The sequence below is a fragment of the Eretmochelys imbricata genome, chromosome 9, assembly GCF_965152235.1.
Source record: "Eretmochelys imbricata isolate rEreImb1 chromosome 9, rEreImb1.hap1, whole genome shotgun sequence".
NCBI lineage: Eukaryota > Metazoa > Chordata > Testudines > Cheloniidae > Eretmochelys > Eretmochelys imbricata.
In genome coordinates this window covers 92,858,028-92,875,408 of record NC_135580.1, presented here as the reverse complement: position 1 = coordinate 92,875,408, position 17,381 = coordinate 92,858,028, and the positions used below count along the sequence as shown (strand labels likewise).

Below are 17,381 nucleotides of genomic sequence, written 5' to 3'. Positions count from 1 at the left end.
TTCATGTATTGACCTTCAGGCCAAGCTGCATAGGTCACCTATTCTCCTGGGTCAAGCTCAAGGTCTCAGTCTTCTCCTGCCTGCTGGCCCCACCTCCCACAGTAAATAGTTTGGGCCTACCTCTGACTCCAGGATCTTGACCAGCACTGACAGCTCTGCTCTTTTGGTACAATGGAACTGTCTACTGCAAAGCTGAAGAGCAGAACTCTGAGCTTCTTCAAGAGCTGGTCCAGGTCTCTGGGATTCGCCTCCGCAGGAACTGAGAATCACCTCAAACTTCACCACTACTCAGTCCAAGGTATATCTCAGCAAATCCCATAAGCACATGAATAACTCTGAGCACGTGAGTTGTTCTGCTGAGGACCAGGGCCTAAAAGAGCACTTCTTTGGCGTTGTCTTCACAGATACGTGCGCACACACATAAATTGAAAAAAAAAATCCCAAGTGCCAAGTAACCCTGGTGGAAAAAGATGGAGAAGAGGCAACACACAACAGATGTGAGTCACTACTTGGAAGTCAATTCAGTATCATGATGATGGGCACAGTCTGTGAACCAGAATAGGAAAGAATGGATCAATGGGGGAGTGGGGGGGGGGGCAGGGAGAAATAAAGCCCCCCTCCCCCTCCCATCTGGTAGTTAATGGAGCTTAGAATTTGTTTCATGCCTTTGCCCTTGAGCAGTGGGAGGGTTATTCTGGGGATGTCCGTGGATGAGTATGGTCTCTTTATCCATACTGTCCCATTGGGATGAGAGGAAGGAACCTACAGGAAAGTCTGTGGGGGACAGAGGGCTCTTTCACCAGTAAATGAAGCTCCAATCTAGCATACGACTTCCTGTTTTTTCTTCAAGCTATGGATGTTTTTCTCAAAGGTAGGCGCTGGTTCAAACAGGAACTAATTGAGGGAAGTCCGACAGCTTGTGGTACACAGGAGGTCAGTCTAGACTATCCCAGCGGTCCCTTCCGACTTTATAATCTATCCATCTATTGCTCGATGGGGAAATGGGTGACCTTTCTGCCTCAGAGGCTCCACGGCAGTCTGGGGCCAAGAGTGGGTCCTCGCTAACGCCTCCGCAGTGCCCTGAGCATGGGCCCACCTCCCCTCATGATTGTCCTCGCACAGCCGTTGCCAGTGTTGCGTCCTTGGGGGAGTCCGCTGTGACCGATTACACTCTAGACAACCCGTCTATTTTTCTTCCACCCAAGGCCAGCCAGGACGCTCTCGACCTAGTGAAGCTCATTAGGCTGCGCGTGAGGAACGCTGCAGCCAGCGGAGGGGGGGATGCTGGCCTGAGTCAGGCCCTGGGCGTGGTCTTCGCAGCCCCTCTTTGGCAGGCCACTTCCATCTGCACCCCTGGAGGTCGGGGACCTCTGTGTGTGTGTGTGAAAGAGAGAGAGAGAGAACCAGAGCCTTGCAGCCTGCAAAGAGCAACCAGCCCCTGTCCTCAGTGACCAGCCTCCCCCAGCTGTTGGAAGCCCAGCGCCCCCACAGGGTGCTGGCTGTCAGCCTCTGCCAGATCCTCGAGCTGATAACGTGCTGGCTCCATGTCGTGGCTTCTGGCTGCCCAGGCTCCTCCCCTTGTGGGGGGGGTGTGTGTGCGCGATGCTGCCGCCGCCGCCGGTGCTCTGCCTGCCTCTCCCAGCCAGGCTGCTGGCGGCGGCCGGAGCGAGCAGCGGCGGGGTCTTCGCTGTGCGAGCAGCCTCCAGCCTGGCTTAGTGCGAGCCGGGGGGGGAGGGTGGGACGGGGTGGGAGGGGTGGGGTTGGGGGAAGACAAGTCACCTTATGCAATTGCTGCCTGTGCTGGCCGGCCACTTCTAGCCCGGCTGGGGAGGGCAGGGCAAGGGGGGGGGGGCAGTTCTGAGTCTCCCCCATCAGATCGGGATGGATCTATTCGACTTTTTCAGGGACTGGGACTTAGAGCAGCAGTGGTAGGTTTTGATTTTCTTTTTAATACCAATATTCCTCTCCCCCTCTTCCTCTCCCCCCGCTGTATTTTAGCCTTTGTTGGAAGGATAAAGCTCCCCCCCCCCCCCCATCCTTGCTCACTTGCTTAAACCACCTACGGATTGTGGCTGGGTTGTGACTTGCTGTCGGGAAGTGGGATGCGTGGCTGTAATATACAAGGACTTTTTTCTTTTTCTTATACTATTGATGCTCCAAGTTGAAAGAGTGCAGTGGAAACGGGGTGGGGGGATTGCCAGGCATTGATGTTAGGGAGAAAAGCCATGCCTCCCCCATCCCCCTGCTCCTGGTGGGTTTTATTCATTAACCGCTTTTGCATGCCTTTGACTGGCAGGGACACCTAGTATTTCCTTGGATCGATGGGTTAAGTTGGATAGATGGGTGGCTAACCCTTGCAACGTTTAAACACAACAGAAACCCAGCGAATTAAAGAGGGAATATTTTTTTCCCCAAGATCGTGGCTTATCTAATGTACTGTTTACTGCTGTCAGTGACAGTCTTCCCCCTCATTATGAGAAATGCCACTGTAGTTTCCCTGAATTGCACGGTTTAAGTATATGTGTGTGTGTGTGTGTGTTTTTTTTTTTTAAATTTTGCTGCTGTCCTACTCAAGGTAAAGCATTATTATTGAAGTTAGTCTTGGAAGAGGAAAGATCAGTCCCAGGTGATATTTTATAATAGGTCTGAGGGTTTTTTTTTTTTTGAGGGGGGGACACTTTAGGTTTTATTGCTTGGCAAACGGGCACTCGCCTTGGGAAGGTTGGTGCATCAGTCTAAAATATTGTAAACTTGTTGTAAAAGAGTCAATGTGGAGGAATTTTTCAGTGGGTGACCAGTGGCAGAAAAGTTGTTGTTTGTGTAGTATTTAACTTTTGTTGCTTCACATGGTCTGTTAATAGGAATATGATTTTTTTGGTCTTTGTTGTGGCATAGTGCATGTTTTATTCTTCTCTTCACTCAGAATAAATTAGTTGCTTTTTTCTTACCGTGTCTGATAGAATTCAAAATTGGTTACCGGATGATTACATTTAGTTAGGCTAGCATGCAGTTTGACAACAAGGAAAGAGAATAAAATACTGTATTTGCAGCCCTCATCTCTGAATGCCCATACAGACATGTGTATGTCTGTGCACACTGCATATTCTGCACAAGGGTTCACTTTACTTTATTGATATTTTAAGCAATGCCTGTGAAAAAGAGCGTATCTTTAGCTAACAGCTATCATTGTGCCAAACATATTGTATCTGCTCTAGTTGAAAACCCAAAATAATCAGAACTCAAATACCTGTCACGTTTTATTTTACAGCAATTTAGAAGTAAATCCTCGGAACCATAAATTATACTATATCAATATTAATCTGTTATCAGGCGTTTTGGATCTTGTGCTGTGTTTTACCAGCTCTGCATAAACCAGAGCTTTATGCGTTAAATCATTTAATAACCATGCTGCTGTTGTTTAAAAAGTAATAATCACAATAAAATTAGTGCTCAATTAAATATTACGCTCTGCACACTATCTTTACTCTGCTACACTAATTTATTTTGCAGACAACTGATAACCACTGTATTACTATTCAAATAGTATTTGCATACAATTTGCCTAATTTATGGTGTGGGTAACATCATTAATTTAATAGAAGCTGTTACAACTGAATATGTGGGTGTTGTTCAGATACTAAGTACATTGCAGATATTGAGTTTAATGTTTGTTTAATAACTTATTTTCATCTGAATATGGTCTTATGTACATTTAGTGATGTCCCTCCCCTCCCTTCCCTCACAAGGAAGGAAAGTCTTGTGTCTCTGTCTTTGCATAAAATATTAATAATATATTTCCTCTTTTTCTATGGTTGTTATTCACGTGACTTATAGTGAAAATTATTGTTTTAAAAGAAATCTAGTGTTCTTAACTCAGTGGACCCTAACACATGTTCTACTTTATGACTGTGTTTGTTTCTAAGCATTCTATATCTATGCAAACTCTATATATTACATACTGTGTACTATGTGGATGGATATGTACATTCACTCAGTTTGATTACTTACATGAGTATGGCAGGCTGGATTTGGCCCATATATGTGTAATTTATGTACATGTATATAAAATAATGTGTGTGAGAGAGAGATACACTTGCAGCAGTAAGGCAAACTGGATTTAGCCCATAATTAATTGTGTATGTGTGTGCGTGAGTATACATATATGCAATACTGTATACATGTGTATAATTATATGTATTGTATATATGAACATAATTTCATTTATATTACCACTTGTCTTACTCAGGCAAGTAGTTCTATTGTGTGAATAAAGAGCTGGATTTGGCCCATCAAAATACCTACATACAACTCTCTTGCATGTGCACACAATACAATGTGTGTGTGTCCATAAACACATAAAAAGTTGTGTGTGTATATATATATGCAATACACTGCATATATAATATTTATATGCAAGTATACAAAATAACATAGTATGTATACTTATGCACATGCTGAAGTAGTGCTTCTCATTTCCTTTTGTTTATAAATTTACATTTCCTAAAATAGTCTTTCATTATTATTTATAAGGCCAATAAGGATCCAGTCCTGCATTCCTTGCACCCCTAAACCTTTCATTGATCTCAGCTGGAGTTTTGGGCTACAAAGAAGGCAAAATCAAGTCCAAAGCGTGAGTGTGTGTGCGTGTAAATTATGTATATAAACAAAGTGAGAGTACAAATATGGCAGAGCATCAGTATTAACCAGTGAAATATGAAGATTGACAGTCATTTGAATGGTCATATGTATGTAGCAGCACTCATAGAGGTGTGAAGGGTGTGAATCTACCACTAATCACCATTTCATCAGCAAATGACTCCAGAATATTTTGAAGCATCCCATAAAATGCTATTTGCATTTTTATTTTCCCTCCATGGGAGGTATCTCTCTGTAGTGACTTCTCCTCGGCTACTATATCAAGAACTGTCAAAGCTGTAAAGTGTGCTGCCAGGGGACATGTTCTTAAATTCACTTGTGGCACTCAGCCCAATCAGTGGGAGAGCTACCTGGGTAAAAACTGCAGAATCAGATCTCCAGTGTCCTGTTATTACAGTCCTCACAGTAGCCAGTAATGAGGATTTTTGTGGAATTTAATAAAGAATTTAGTTGTTGGGTTCTTGTGGTTATTTCTATTTTTTAAAAAAATATGTGGTTCAGAGTTAATGAAATGTGCAGTGGAAGGTCAAAAGTGCCCCAGAGGCTATCACACCAGATTTCAGAAATAGGAGAAGAAGAAAACAAAAACCAACCCCCCCCACCGCCCCCCGCACCTTTAATGGATCTAAACTCCGGCCAAGCTCAAGTCTGTTCAGATTCCATAATGTTCACCTGGGTTTACATTTAATATGCACTATTCTATGAGAGGAGAAGGGAAGGGAGAGAGAGAGAGAATGAAAAGCTTGACCGGCTGTGTGCACCAAGGAGACCATTTGCTGTTAAAAATCAAATTTCTTCTTTTAAATCGTTTTCCACACTTGTCTGTGGTAACCAAGTAAATGAAATCTTGAAGTGTCCTGGGACCATGTGGCTACATTTGAACCTGCTTACTGAAGAAGGAGGCGATGCTATTAATCAACTGCTAGCAAACAAAAAAAAACAAAAAAAAACAAAAAAAACCCCAACCCAATAATCCCAGGATATAGAACCAGCCTTTCAACACTACAAATAACAAAGAGATACATTGGTTATGTTTTACTTATTGTCATTGCTACTATTATTTTTAAGTCCTTCAAAAGTAGCAATATAAGAAGAGGAAATCTATAAGAAGGAAAATGCACATTCAGGTATATAAAATTGCAAAAGGAAATAAAATCAGCAGGTAACAGTATAGCAGAAGCTGCATGGCTCTGATAAGGGAAGACTTCATGCTGCAGAGAAACGAACCTCTTGTTTTTACTTTTTATTTTATGTATCACAAGTAGCCTAATTACAGCAAAACCAGCAAACTGCCAGTTATACAGGAAGAGGCTTAAACTCACTAAACTGTTATATAAATAGAAAGTTCAAAGGTCTGTTTGTGGCTGACAAAGCTGAGAACAGGCCATCTGTGGGCCAGGTTTCTCTGCTGTATGCCTGCAAAAACATACTGCATGCCCCAGCAGCATGCACTTTCAACGTATTTCCGCAACCTGGAGGGGGTGATCCTGCTCTCCAGACAAAGGTGAACTGTTTCAGTCTCAGCCTGTGACTTTTTGGGGTTTTATTTTTATTTATTTATTTATTGCCTTGTGCTGCTGTAGAAGACCTTTTCAGTTACTGTTCTGTTCAAGAGGTCTTTAATAGCTTGTTAAATAAAAACATCTTCTGAACGTTGAAGCAGTTTCTTAAGGGAATGTGTGAAATGGAGTAGATAGATCCTTTTATGAATTGGGATGATTTTTGTGGGAGTTTGAACAGGGAAAAAAAATAAAATGCTGAATGAGAAGATACAGGCTTCGATTCCTCCCCCCCCCCCCCCCGCCCCTCTGTTAGAAATATTAAAGTTGAATTGCATTTGTTTTCTGGATTTCTGTTACAGGCATCCCACAGTAATTCTTTTGAAAATGTTTCATTTTCAGTTTGCTTTGAAAATGTAAGAGGATGAATTGTGGGACTATGGTAGGTGGGCAATGGGGATTGGAAGCTGTCAAAACAAGCAGCTGTGAGAGCCCAAAAATACACTTTGGGCCAAATCCTGCACTTCCAAATATCCTGACTTACTAAAATTCTGCCCTGGTTTAAGAATGTGGCCCTTTGTAAATCTTGAACTTGCATCCATCAGATGAGGCAAAATTATGATCCCATTTGAGAAATCAGTTTAACAACATGTGAATTGTTTTGCTAATGACTCATTCAAGAATTTAATGACTTTTTAAAATAGACAAATCTGGATGGAGAACAACTGTTTCAGAAATGATTCAGCCATTCCAAAGCCAAACAGAACCTTCAGAGCATTTGTACACCTTTCACGTGGATGCAAATTGTATTGTTAGGTTTGGGATTTTTTTAAAACAGATGACTTTTATAATACAAGCCCTTCTAATGGGATCAATCAAATGGTGTCTGGACCTGCTGTGTCTGTGACAAAGAATGTCACTTCAACCTGGAATTTAGATAAATGATTTGATTGGAAAACGTGACATTTTGTAAAGCATCCATTTAAATGAATATACAGAATGATCTGTTAAATGTGAACTAACATTCTTGGTCTTCACTTCTCAGAACTGTTGCACTGCTCTTCAATCCTAGGGGTGGCATAATGAAAGTAGCTCCTGCATTTGAAGGACCAAATCCTGCTTTATTTAAATTAGTAGCAAAACTCCCATGGACTTACATGGGACAGAAATTGGACTCCAAGGCCAAACAATTGCACTTGGGCCTGATTCAGGAAAGTACTTAAACATAGGTTTAATTTTAAGCACACAAGTAATCCCATTAAATCAATGGGATTGCTCATGTGCTTAAAATTAAGCGTGTGTTTGAGTATTGAATTGAACCTTGTTCGGTCTGGAGACTGAGTCCAAAGAAGCAATTCTTTGTGTGGTGCTTGCTGGAGGAAACTGGTGCAATATTTTAATGCGGAGGCTTAGTATATCTGCCTCTTTGCTTCAGTTCTACACTTGTTAGTCATGGTTGCACACATGACTGGCAGTCAGAACCAATGCAAATCTTAAAACTTTAAAAAGAACAGCTTCTTAAGTAAATTGATTTAGAACATGCCACAAGAGTCCTAGAGACTGGCCTATGATACCATGGTGGGGAGTATGCAATAAATGTCTACACAGATCCAATCCTATAAAACCTCTGTATGTGGCCCTTCAATTAAAATACCTAGAAGTTTTAGGTGTAGCGGGCTTGCAGGATTGGGCCCTTACACCCGTATTATACACTTCTAATCAATAAGTAATCAAACCCATCTATGTTTTCCTCAACATGGGCTTGATCCGCACCCACTGAAATTAATAGAGATGCTTCAGTGGTCACTAGATTAGGCCCTATTATGGCCAAAAGCCAGATCTCATGAAATGCAGAACAACTGTCTAAGGCCCTGATTCAGCCAGCTACTTAAGCACATGCCTGACTCTAAGCATGTGAAAAGCCCCCTGAAAATCAGTGCTGAGATCTGCTTAAATTAAATAGTAAAACATTTTTAAAAAGCCTCTTCTCTCAATTGTGGTTTTAAAAAGTAAAATTTATAAAAACAAGCCAATAAATACCCTTGGAGAACTAAAATTTTGCAGCATCTTTAGTTTTTAAAAAGTTAAAAACCTCTGCATGTTTAATGTGGGAGGGAGCGAATCCCATAGCACATCCAGCTATCATAACCAGACATCCCATAAAATAGTTATAGTTTCACAGCAGTGACTTGATGGGAAAGATGCTTTAAACATTTCATTATTCAAAGAATGTTCTGCATTGGTGCTTGGTCTTCAAAACAGTTGTTTAATTTGTTTTAATATCTCTGGCCACAAATCCTCTGACCTAATGATCTACTGGCTAATGGGGAAAAGTAGAGACAAAAGGATGACATAAAATGGAGTGGAGAAAAAGTAAAGTAGGATCATGTCAGCAGGATTTTCAACTCCACTTCACAGAACTTCTTATGATATGTTGAGCTAACCAAAAATGTGTACAAAAATTACCAAGTATTTCATATTAAGTTTGCATCGTTAAACCAAGTTTGTGGTAATGATCCATGTCTGGGTGTCTAGTCTGGAAAATACTATGCTAAAACTTGATCCTTTAAAACCATAGAAAGTATAGTGCTTACTACTGTGAGCTGCCCTTTGATTTCAATGGGACGACTTGTAATATTCAGACTACATGTAACAGAACAGGCTTGTAGGTTTCAGTTCGTAATGCTGAAAAATAATGTGGAGCTAGAAAGCAGGCATGAGAGGGAACCAAGACTTCCCTCTCTTAACTTTCCAACGACTACAAGTTGTATTTGATCAAGAAGAGGCTTTTTTTTCAATGTAGACAGAGCAGATCCACACCACGAATTATTATGCCTGTTGAACAAAGTCTAGCCACTCATTTCTTCTTCTGTAAAACTTTATAACATTTTAATTAGATTTTATGTACATGTCCAAAGATTGACAAACCGTGCTCCACTGTGAAAGGTTGACTCTCTCACCAGTTGAATTTCTTTCTGTATGTGAGCTGAGCTACTAATTGATATCAACGGATTTAAAAATCATCTAGGGGTCTTCATTACAGAATTGAGGATCATATTGCCGCTAGAATCTGATAGTATCCTTGATGACAGTGAGAGTGTCAGATATTGTATACAGTATGTACATTATGCTTAATTAGCAACAAAGGTCAATGACTGAAACTGATCAGTGACTCAGATGCCATCAGCTGGCAGTTACACTGAGGTGTGAATACGCCACTCATTATATGTTTGTATAGGGGAGGAGTGTTAACAAACAGTAAAGAAGGAAATGGGATAGAGGTAATCAGTTTAAAAATCACTTGTTCCATTGGCAAACATTACAGCAATTTGTATGGTTTCAGAGTAGCAGCCGTGTTAGTCTGTAGTCGCAAAAAGAAAAGGAGTACTTGTGGCACCTTAGAGACTAACCAATTTATTTGAGCATAAGCTTTCATGAGCTACAGCTCACTTCATCGGATGCATTCAGTGGAAAATGAGTCCGATGAAGTGAGCTGTAGCTCACGAAAGCTTATGCTCAAATACATTTGTTAGTCTCTAAGGTGCCACAAGTACTCCTGTTCTTTTAGCAATTTGTATGTGGCTGTGGGTGTACATGGTACTTCAAAATAAGTAAACTCTCTAGTTTTCATTGCTGTCAGCACTTACTATTGAGCACAGTGCTTATTACTCAAGGTAGTAATCACTTTACTCTGTACTAAGAGTTTTAAGGATCCGGCCCTAGTTTAGTATTTTCCTTAGCAGACATCCAAGCGTTAGACCAGTACCCAGTGATCAGGCCAGCACCCTACTTAGTTAACAGTCTAAAGGTAGGAGCAGGTAAATACATTACAACGGTAGTAGAACACAATACAGGCTAAATGCATGGTGGTGTGTGGCTTTTATAAAAAGAAAGCTTCCATATAGAATAGCATGTTTCCTGTCTGTCACATTTTTTAGTCTCAAGATAACAGACCACTGTCTACTCATGAAACCTGGTGGCTTTATTGAAGAGAGGATCTCAGCCATAAATATTCGTTTGAACACTTGGCTTTTGGTTCGTTTGGTTTGGTTAGGCCTGGCCCAACAACTGTATTTTTAAACTGTTGTCTTAGAGGCATTTCTTCTTACCCTTTCCAGTATCATTGACTTTGGTCATTGCTTTACTAGCAAGCTAAAATCGCAGTAGAAAAAGCAAATAAAACCCTCGGAAAGTGGGGTTCCTTTAAACATAAAAACTAGGCAATTTTAAATTGTGACGAGATTGCAATTTCCCATTTTATTTTTGTGAGTCATGCCACAAGAGAATCTGAGATGTTGGAGCAATGCAGTAATCACGTATTTCTGTTCCTTTCATTAGGCGCATGTATATTTGAGAATATGGTAGTCAAGATTTTTCAGAAGTGACTAGTTATGGGTGCCTCCGTTTTTTAGGGCCCAATCTGAGAGACAATTTCAAGCAGCTTGAAATACTGGGGCTTGAAAGGTGTGAGCTCAGCACCTTCTGAAAATCAGCCCTCTTTGATTTGACCAGTCTCAAGGTGGGCAACAAAATCACTAGTCACTTCTGAAAATCTTAGCCTGTTGTTCTTAATACTGGGAATTCCCCCCCCAGTGTCTTTAATTTGACACACTAACAAATATTCTTCCCAATGTTTTCTGTCAGATGCAGTGGTCAGGAATAAGTCTCTTTATTTGAAAGTGATAAAACTAGTTGGAAGGATTCTGATCCAATCCCATTAAAGACAATAGGAGTCTTTCAATTGATTGTAATGGGAAGTGGATGGGCCTTAGAATAGCTGGTCCGTGGGAAGGCAGACTTTTTAAGGATATAGTGTATGTGCACTAAGTTGAACACTTTTGTAAGTCTTCTCTGTGTGACTGGAGAATAGAAATTGGAGTTTATATTTACTCTAAAAGCAGCCTTTGATTTTGATGACTTTATGTTTCAGGGTACTATGCAAGGCCCATGCGTTTCACTTGGCCTTTGAAGAGGAGTAGGTGGACTGAGATTGGGGGTGGGGGTGGGGGGTATGTTGTAGGAAAGGGTGTTCTTGTGGCTAGGACATTAGATTGGGATTCAGTTAGTCAGTGTGTGACCTTTGGGCAAGTGATTTAATCCCCGTGTGTTTCCTGTCTGTAAAATGGGAATGATAATACTTAGTTCTTATTGTGCACTTTCCAGCAGTAGATCTCCAAGTGCTTTCTGAAGGATGTAAGTATCATGGTCCCCATTTATACAGATGGGGGAAATTCAGGCACAGAGAGGTGAAAGGATTTGCTCAAGGTCACACGGGCGGCCAGTGATAGACCAGGAATAGAGCTGAGGTCTTCTGAATCCCAGTCCGCTGCTCAGTCCATGCCACCATGTTGCTAATAGTACTCTCTACTGCACAGATGTGTTATAGGAGAAATTCCTAAAAGTTCATGCATGAAATACTAAGGTGGTGTGGGGCAAATAGGTACCTAGACAAATAAGCTAGCTGTAAAAATGCATCTTATAAAAGAGAAGGCAGAATTTGGACTGAAGAGAAGGAAGAAAGATGAGATAAGAGAAAACATAGTTGAGTACACCCACCATATAATATACGTGACATGCATGTTTTATGTGGCCTGCGCTAACTTGGACAGTGAATGGTGGTACCTTTTTAAGGCAAGACAATTCTTTCTTGCCACCAGTCTTGTATGGAAGTTTTTTAAATGCTACTGTGGCTGAAGTAAACGACATGCATATGACACTGAAAATTATATCCATTCTTTCTTCAAGCCAGCTGCCTTTGTTTCCGACAGACTTCTGCTTTGTCGGTTAACCTAGGGCTTGGGTTTTCTAACACATATTATTAGATGGAATACATTTTCTATTTATAAACTTGAGGATACTAACTACTGCATTGCATTTAGCAAGAACTAGCAAGAACAGATTTTATGATATAATTAATATAGAAATTGCATATTATTCATCATACAAAAATTATTAGTGAGGTTTTCCCACAAGATTCTAAGGAAAAGATGCAGCAAATGATTCTGTGGTCTTCATCTGTGTCCCAAAAGAGTAGGAAAAGTTTGGAAATTTGCAAATGCAGTTTAAATTCATTACTTTTGTATAGTATATTTCTAAAATTAAAGCTAAGATGGGCTTTTAGTGCAGGGAATGCATTTTGGTAGATAACAAGAATATAATTGTAAGGTATTTGTGGAGACCATTGAGAGCATATTTATCCATAATCATCTTCATGTGCCCATGGTGTAACTGCATTTAGGCCAGTGGAGTTGCACTAAGAGGCTGATTCAAAGACTATTGAAGATGATGTATGTTTTCCATTCACTTCAGTGGACTCTGATCAGGCCCTAGGAGTCTCAGATCTCTGGACTTGTTCACCCCTTCCAATGGGAAATCTTCTTCAGCACCTATAGATCCCTGGCACCCCACCCCCTATTCTTGCCCCCATGCCCCTCAAAGCACCATGGGAGCTGAGCTGCAGTCTTCTCCTGTCGTACCGTCCTTTTCTCTCCCATCTCTCTTGATGGGGGAAAGGGCTTTCCCTATCTTGGGGGTGAAGATTGTGGAAAGGGCTATAGTGTCTGAAGACCAGGGAGGAAAAGGTGATATTGCTACAATCTGTTTCCATCCAGCCACTGCCCTGGCTGAATACTCCTCCACAACCTGCCAGCTCTCCATCCTCTATCCCTGTTGGAGTTGTCGGACCAGGAAGAGAAGGCAATACTTCTGTGAAGGTGGCTGACCCTCCCCAATGTTCCCCACACTGGGATGGGAAGATCTGCACGTGAGGGTCCCCTTTGCATCCAGACAAAGGTGCACGATTAGACCCTGTTACTAAACAGCAACAATTACTTATGATAGATGTTGGAGTAGAAAAATACCCATTAGTTCACCCATCTCCAGCCCATGTCAGGCTAGCACAGTCTGGGTGGCTAAAGTACATTTTCTAAGCCTTCACTGGAGCCTGATTCTGTTGTCATTACTCATGGAGATGGGTCCCATAGTATGTAACTCACACAGAGAAGCATCCAACAGATGTGTCTGGATCTTGCATAAGTTACACAAATTAGCACAGGAATGGTATATTTTGAAGATATATCAGACCTACATGGGGAACCCTACATTCAAAATGATCCTCTTTTACAAATACATAATTTAAGTGCATTCTGTTAGCTGCATTTCAACCAGTAGTATCCTATAATTTGTCTGTTTTTCTTTTTTTAACAATTCTCACTTGTGTAAGCTTGCACAATCTGACTGCAAATTCAGCTGCAAATGATTAGAGGTCTCATCAAAATTGAGGCAGACTGGTGTGTTTGGTTAAGATTTAACATCTTTCTAAGTAATTATAATGTAATGTCCGTATATAGTCTGTCTATGGAAAGAAAGGGACATAAATGATACAGTTCTATTGCATCAGGGCTTTTGTAAACTATTTACCGTTAGTCATATATCTGAAGCAAAGGAGAGAGGATTGATAAACCTATTCCAAAGGGCTTGAAAAGTTAAAGTGAATTCTAAATGTAGATTAGGAGAAAACCATGACAGCCAAGCCAGCATTACCTCAGTTGATTAATTTATAAGGATACTGGTCAATGATTTTAACCAACAGCTATGCATAGTAGAATCCTAATGGGATCTGTCTGTTAAGATTACATAAAGTAGAGCATTTGATTTATTTCATAGTTTTCCAAAGCTCCACTTTAACTTCGTACAAATAATGCATTAGTCACACTGGATAAAATGGCATATTGAATCAAGTTGTGATTTTGTCTGCTTCTCATAATCTGATTTTATAAAGAATTAAATCTGTTTTAGTAGTTTATTCATATCATAAAAGAGATTGTTGGTTGAATGAAATCTTTACATCTGCCACTTTCTATCTCATTAGAAAAGACCCTCATATTCTTCTCGTCTGTTTTTATCCCCAAGAGCATCTGTGTGTGTGTGTGTGTATATATTTTCTGTACATGTTTGTGTATTATAATGGCACTGTATTTGCAAAAATGTGGTTAAGGTGACATCATTATTTCTAGTTTCAGGGTTGGGGATTGTATCAACCTAAGGGTGTAAAAATTCACTTGAGGCTAAAACCTGACAAAATATCCACCCAGGAGCAAATGAGATATGTGTGGGTAATCTTTTTTTCTTTTTTTAACGGGTTTTGCATTTGCTAACCCCCCCCCATGCCCACTGGAAGGAGAGTGTGCCTCCAGTGTTGTTCCTCTCCATCCTGGTAGTTTTACCAGGACCTCCTGAGAAGTGAAGGCATGATATTAGTTAGCCAAGCCATTCTCGCCCCTGATCTTATCATCAGAGATGAAACTGTCAGAAAAGGTCTTTCCAAAGGCATTGGTCAGAGGGTTTTCGCCTGTCTTGTTTCCATTGACGACCTGCTCCATCCAACATCATGGTCTCAGTGTTTACTGTTTTAGGGAGTACAAAAATATAGGAGAATCTATTTTTTCTCTTTTTAAAAATGTGATTCCTTGTGCTCAGATAACTAGAAAATGAAATTAGATGGATTTGTTTCTTCCAGAAGTATCCATCTGACCCTTTATTTACAAGATGGACAAAGTCGAGCAGTTTTGTACGTCTTGTCACTCATTTAATCACATACAAATGGGCATGTATTATAGAAAAATTTACATGAGTATATTTATATATAATACAGACAGCTACAGATGTGCACAAATACTGATTTGCATGTGTTCATTAGGTGATTTGCCTATGTGAATTTGAAAATCTGGACTCTGTGTATATAAGAGAATGAATACATGATGGCGTTCAGCTTGGAAAAGAGACAACTAAAGGGATATGATAGAGGTCTATAAAATCATGACTGGTGTGGAGAAAGTAAATAAGGAAGTGTTATTTACTCCTTCTCATAACACAAGAACTAGGGGCCACCCAACGAAATTAATAGGCCACAGGTTTAAAACAAACAAAAGAAAGTCTTTTTTCATACAACACACAGTCAACCTGTGGAACTCCTTGCCAGAGGATGTTGTGATGGCCAAGTCTATAACAAGGTTAAAAAAAGAGCTAGATAAATTCATGGATGATAAGTACATCAATGGCTATTAGCCAGGATGGGCAGAGATGGTGTCCTTAGCCTCTGTTTTCCAGAAACTGGGAATGGGCAACAGGGGATGGATCACTTGATGATTACCTGTTCTGTTCATTCCCTTTGGGGAACCTGGCATTGGCCACCGTTGGAAGACAGAATATTGGGCTAGATGGACCTTTGGTCTGACCCTGCATGGCCATTCTTATTCGGTGGCATAAAAATTTATAGCACATAAGAGCCATTAACCTCCCCTCCTCTCCCAAAAAAGCAGCCCTGGTTCAGCAAGGTATGTAAGCATATGCATAACTTTAAACATGAGGATTCTCATTTTCTTCAGTGGAACTAATCCCACGCTTAAAGTAACGCACGTGCTGATGTAACTTACTGAACTAGGGCCAAAAGGAGCAATAGTGTTTGGAAAAGGTGTATAGTATGTCGCATGTGAGCTGTCATTATGACTGGGGGAGGAGTTGTTTTCGCGTATCCTATAAAAGGCTGAAGTTTCCTAGCTCCCTTGTGTGCACAACCCAGAGTTCTGTAGCTGCTTCCGTCTTTGAGTTTTCATTTCCTCCCATTTTTATTCCATTCCATAAACCACGTAGGGCCAGATTCTGCCACCCTAAATGGGACTTCTCATAGAGTAAGGGGCTAACCAGTGTGAGCCAGGGTGGCAGCTTCCAACCCTTTATTAGTTGCTCTGTTAGTCAGAGAAGCATGTTAGCATTCTGAGAACTTCCTGAGATGAAACATCGAGATCTTCATTCAGATTTTTCTTTTGTCGATGGTTGTTGCATTTTTGATTGGACCCTGGCTTCTGGTTGTGACTCACATTCAAACATACCTGGAATCTGAATGGGTATTTTGATCTGAAATTTGAAGTTTGCCTCCTCTCTGTAGAAGGCTGATCTAAGAGTCTGCATCCAAATATTCAGGAACTTCAGTGGTGTTGAAATCTAGTCTCCGGACCCTCCATGGGGAATTGCACAGGTAGACTTGTGTGGAGATCACGGAAATCGGAGGAGCGCTATGCAAGATTCCATCCACTCTGAGTTCAGGATTGGGGCCGAATGTTGATTTAAATTGTGTAAGTTGGGCCCATCTCTGATTCCAACCGGGCATTTTGAAGACAAGACAAGACAAAAACAAACTAGTCCTATGTATTATTTTTCCTGAAGGGTCATTGGATCAGATCAGATTATTTGCCTTTTGCCTGAGTGGCCATCTTTTCCTGAGACAGAAATGCTTTTGCTGCTTGACAGTGCTAAGTCCTTTTTGCTTTAATTGTGTTTTTGTTGAAACCGAGAAGATACATGTGGCTTTTCATAAATGTGTTTTTAGTTGTTGGTAAATTCCCATGACGTGGAACATTTATTTAAAGACAGCAGTGTTTGCTGAAGCATAGGGGCTCCCAAATTTGGGGCCAATTGAGTGGCGAGTGTGAATTGCTTTGTATGGTCAGGGAATTGGTTTCCATTTGCAGCTGGTGAATGAACAGTACCTTAATTTTCAGTTAACTGGAGCTGGCCTTTATAGCGGCATTACATTAAATAATGTATTTTATTTCATTGATGTTTCTGAACTTGCATTAAATATATGTAGTTGAAGAGACGGGAAGTAGTAATATAAGATGTCAATTTTAGCACTGCGTTGCACACTGTTCTCTGCATTTATATACATTTTCAGATGCCAGGGATGTCAATCTGGCATACTGTGTGAGCCATATATTCTTTTTTTTTTAAGGTTTATAGATTGCAAAACAACTTAAATATAAAATTATTTTAAAATTAAGAAAGCATTCATTGTTCTTGTATGTTGTAACAGAAGCTTCATTTTGTAAGGGTAAAAGCAAGGAGCTAATTATGCAGAGTGCTAGTTGCTTTCTAGTAATACGAGTAGTTATCCAAACTATTATGCAGCAATAAAATGTGGACTAGTGCAAAGTTCTGTTGGTTAGTTCACAAATTTTTCTCTATGCTTGGCCCTGTCTGATGGTCGATGCAACAGACACAGCATACGTATTTAAATGTGATAGAACAGAGCCTTGCTGTGTGTTTTCTGTGAAAAGCAGTGACTGTAGCAGCTCTGAATAAACAGAAAATGGCCTTTTATGGGCAATTCGTTGCATTTTATTTGGCAGCTGTTTCTCTTTAATAGGATTTTTTCAATGTATTTATTGT

At 40.5% G+C, this 17,381-nt stretch overlaps 1 protein-coding gene across 2 annotated transcripts in view; it reads left to right on the top strand.

Annotated features, from left to right (window-relative positions):
• Positions 1-1,779: 1,779 nt before the first annotated feature.
• The window catches only part of AFF2 (ALF transcription elongation factor 2), a 410,708-nt gene continuing 395,106 nt past the window's right edge, over positions 1,780-17,381 (top strand). For both annotated transcript variants that reach the window (XM_077825719.1, XM_077825718.1), the window contains exon 1: positions 1,780-1,928. In XM_077825719.1, coding sequence (XP_077681845.1) covers positions 1,882-1,928 — 47 coding nt within the window. In that variant the 5' untranslated portion in view covers positions 1,780-1,881. The remainder of the gene's footprint in view (positions 1,929-17,381) is intronic.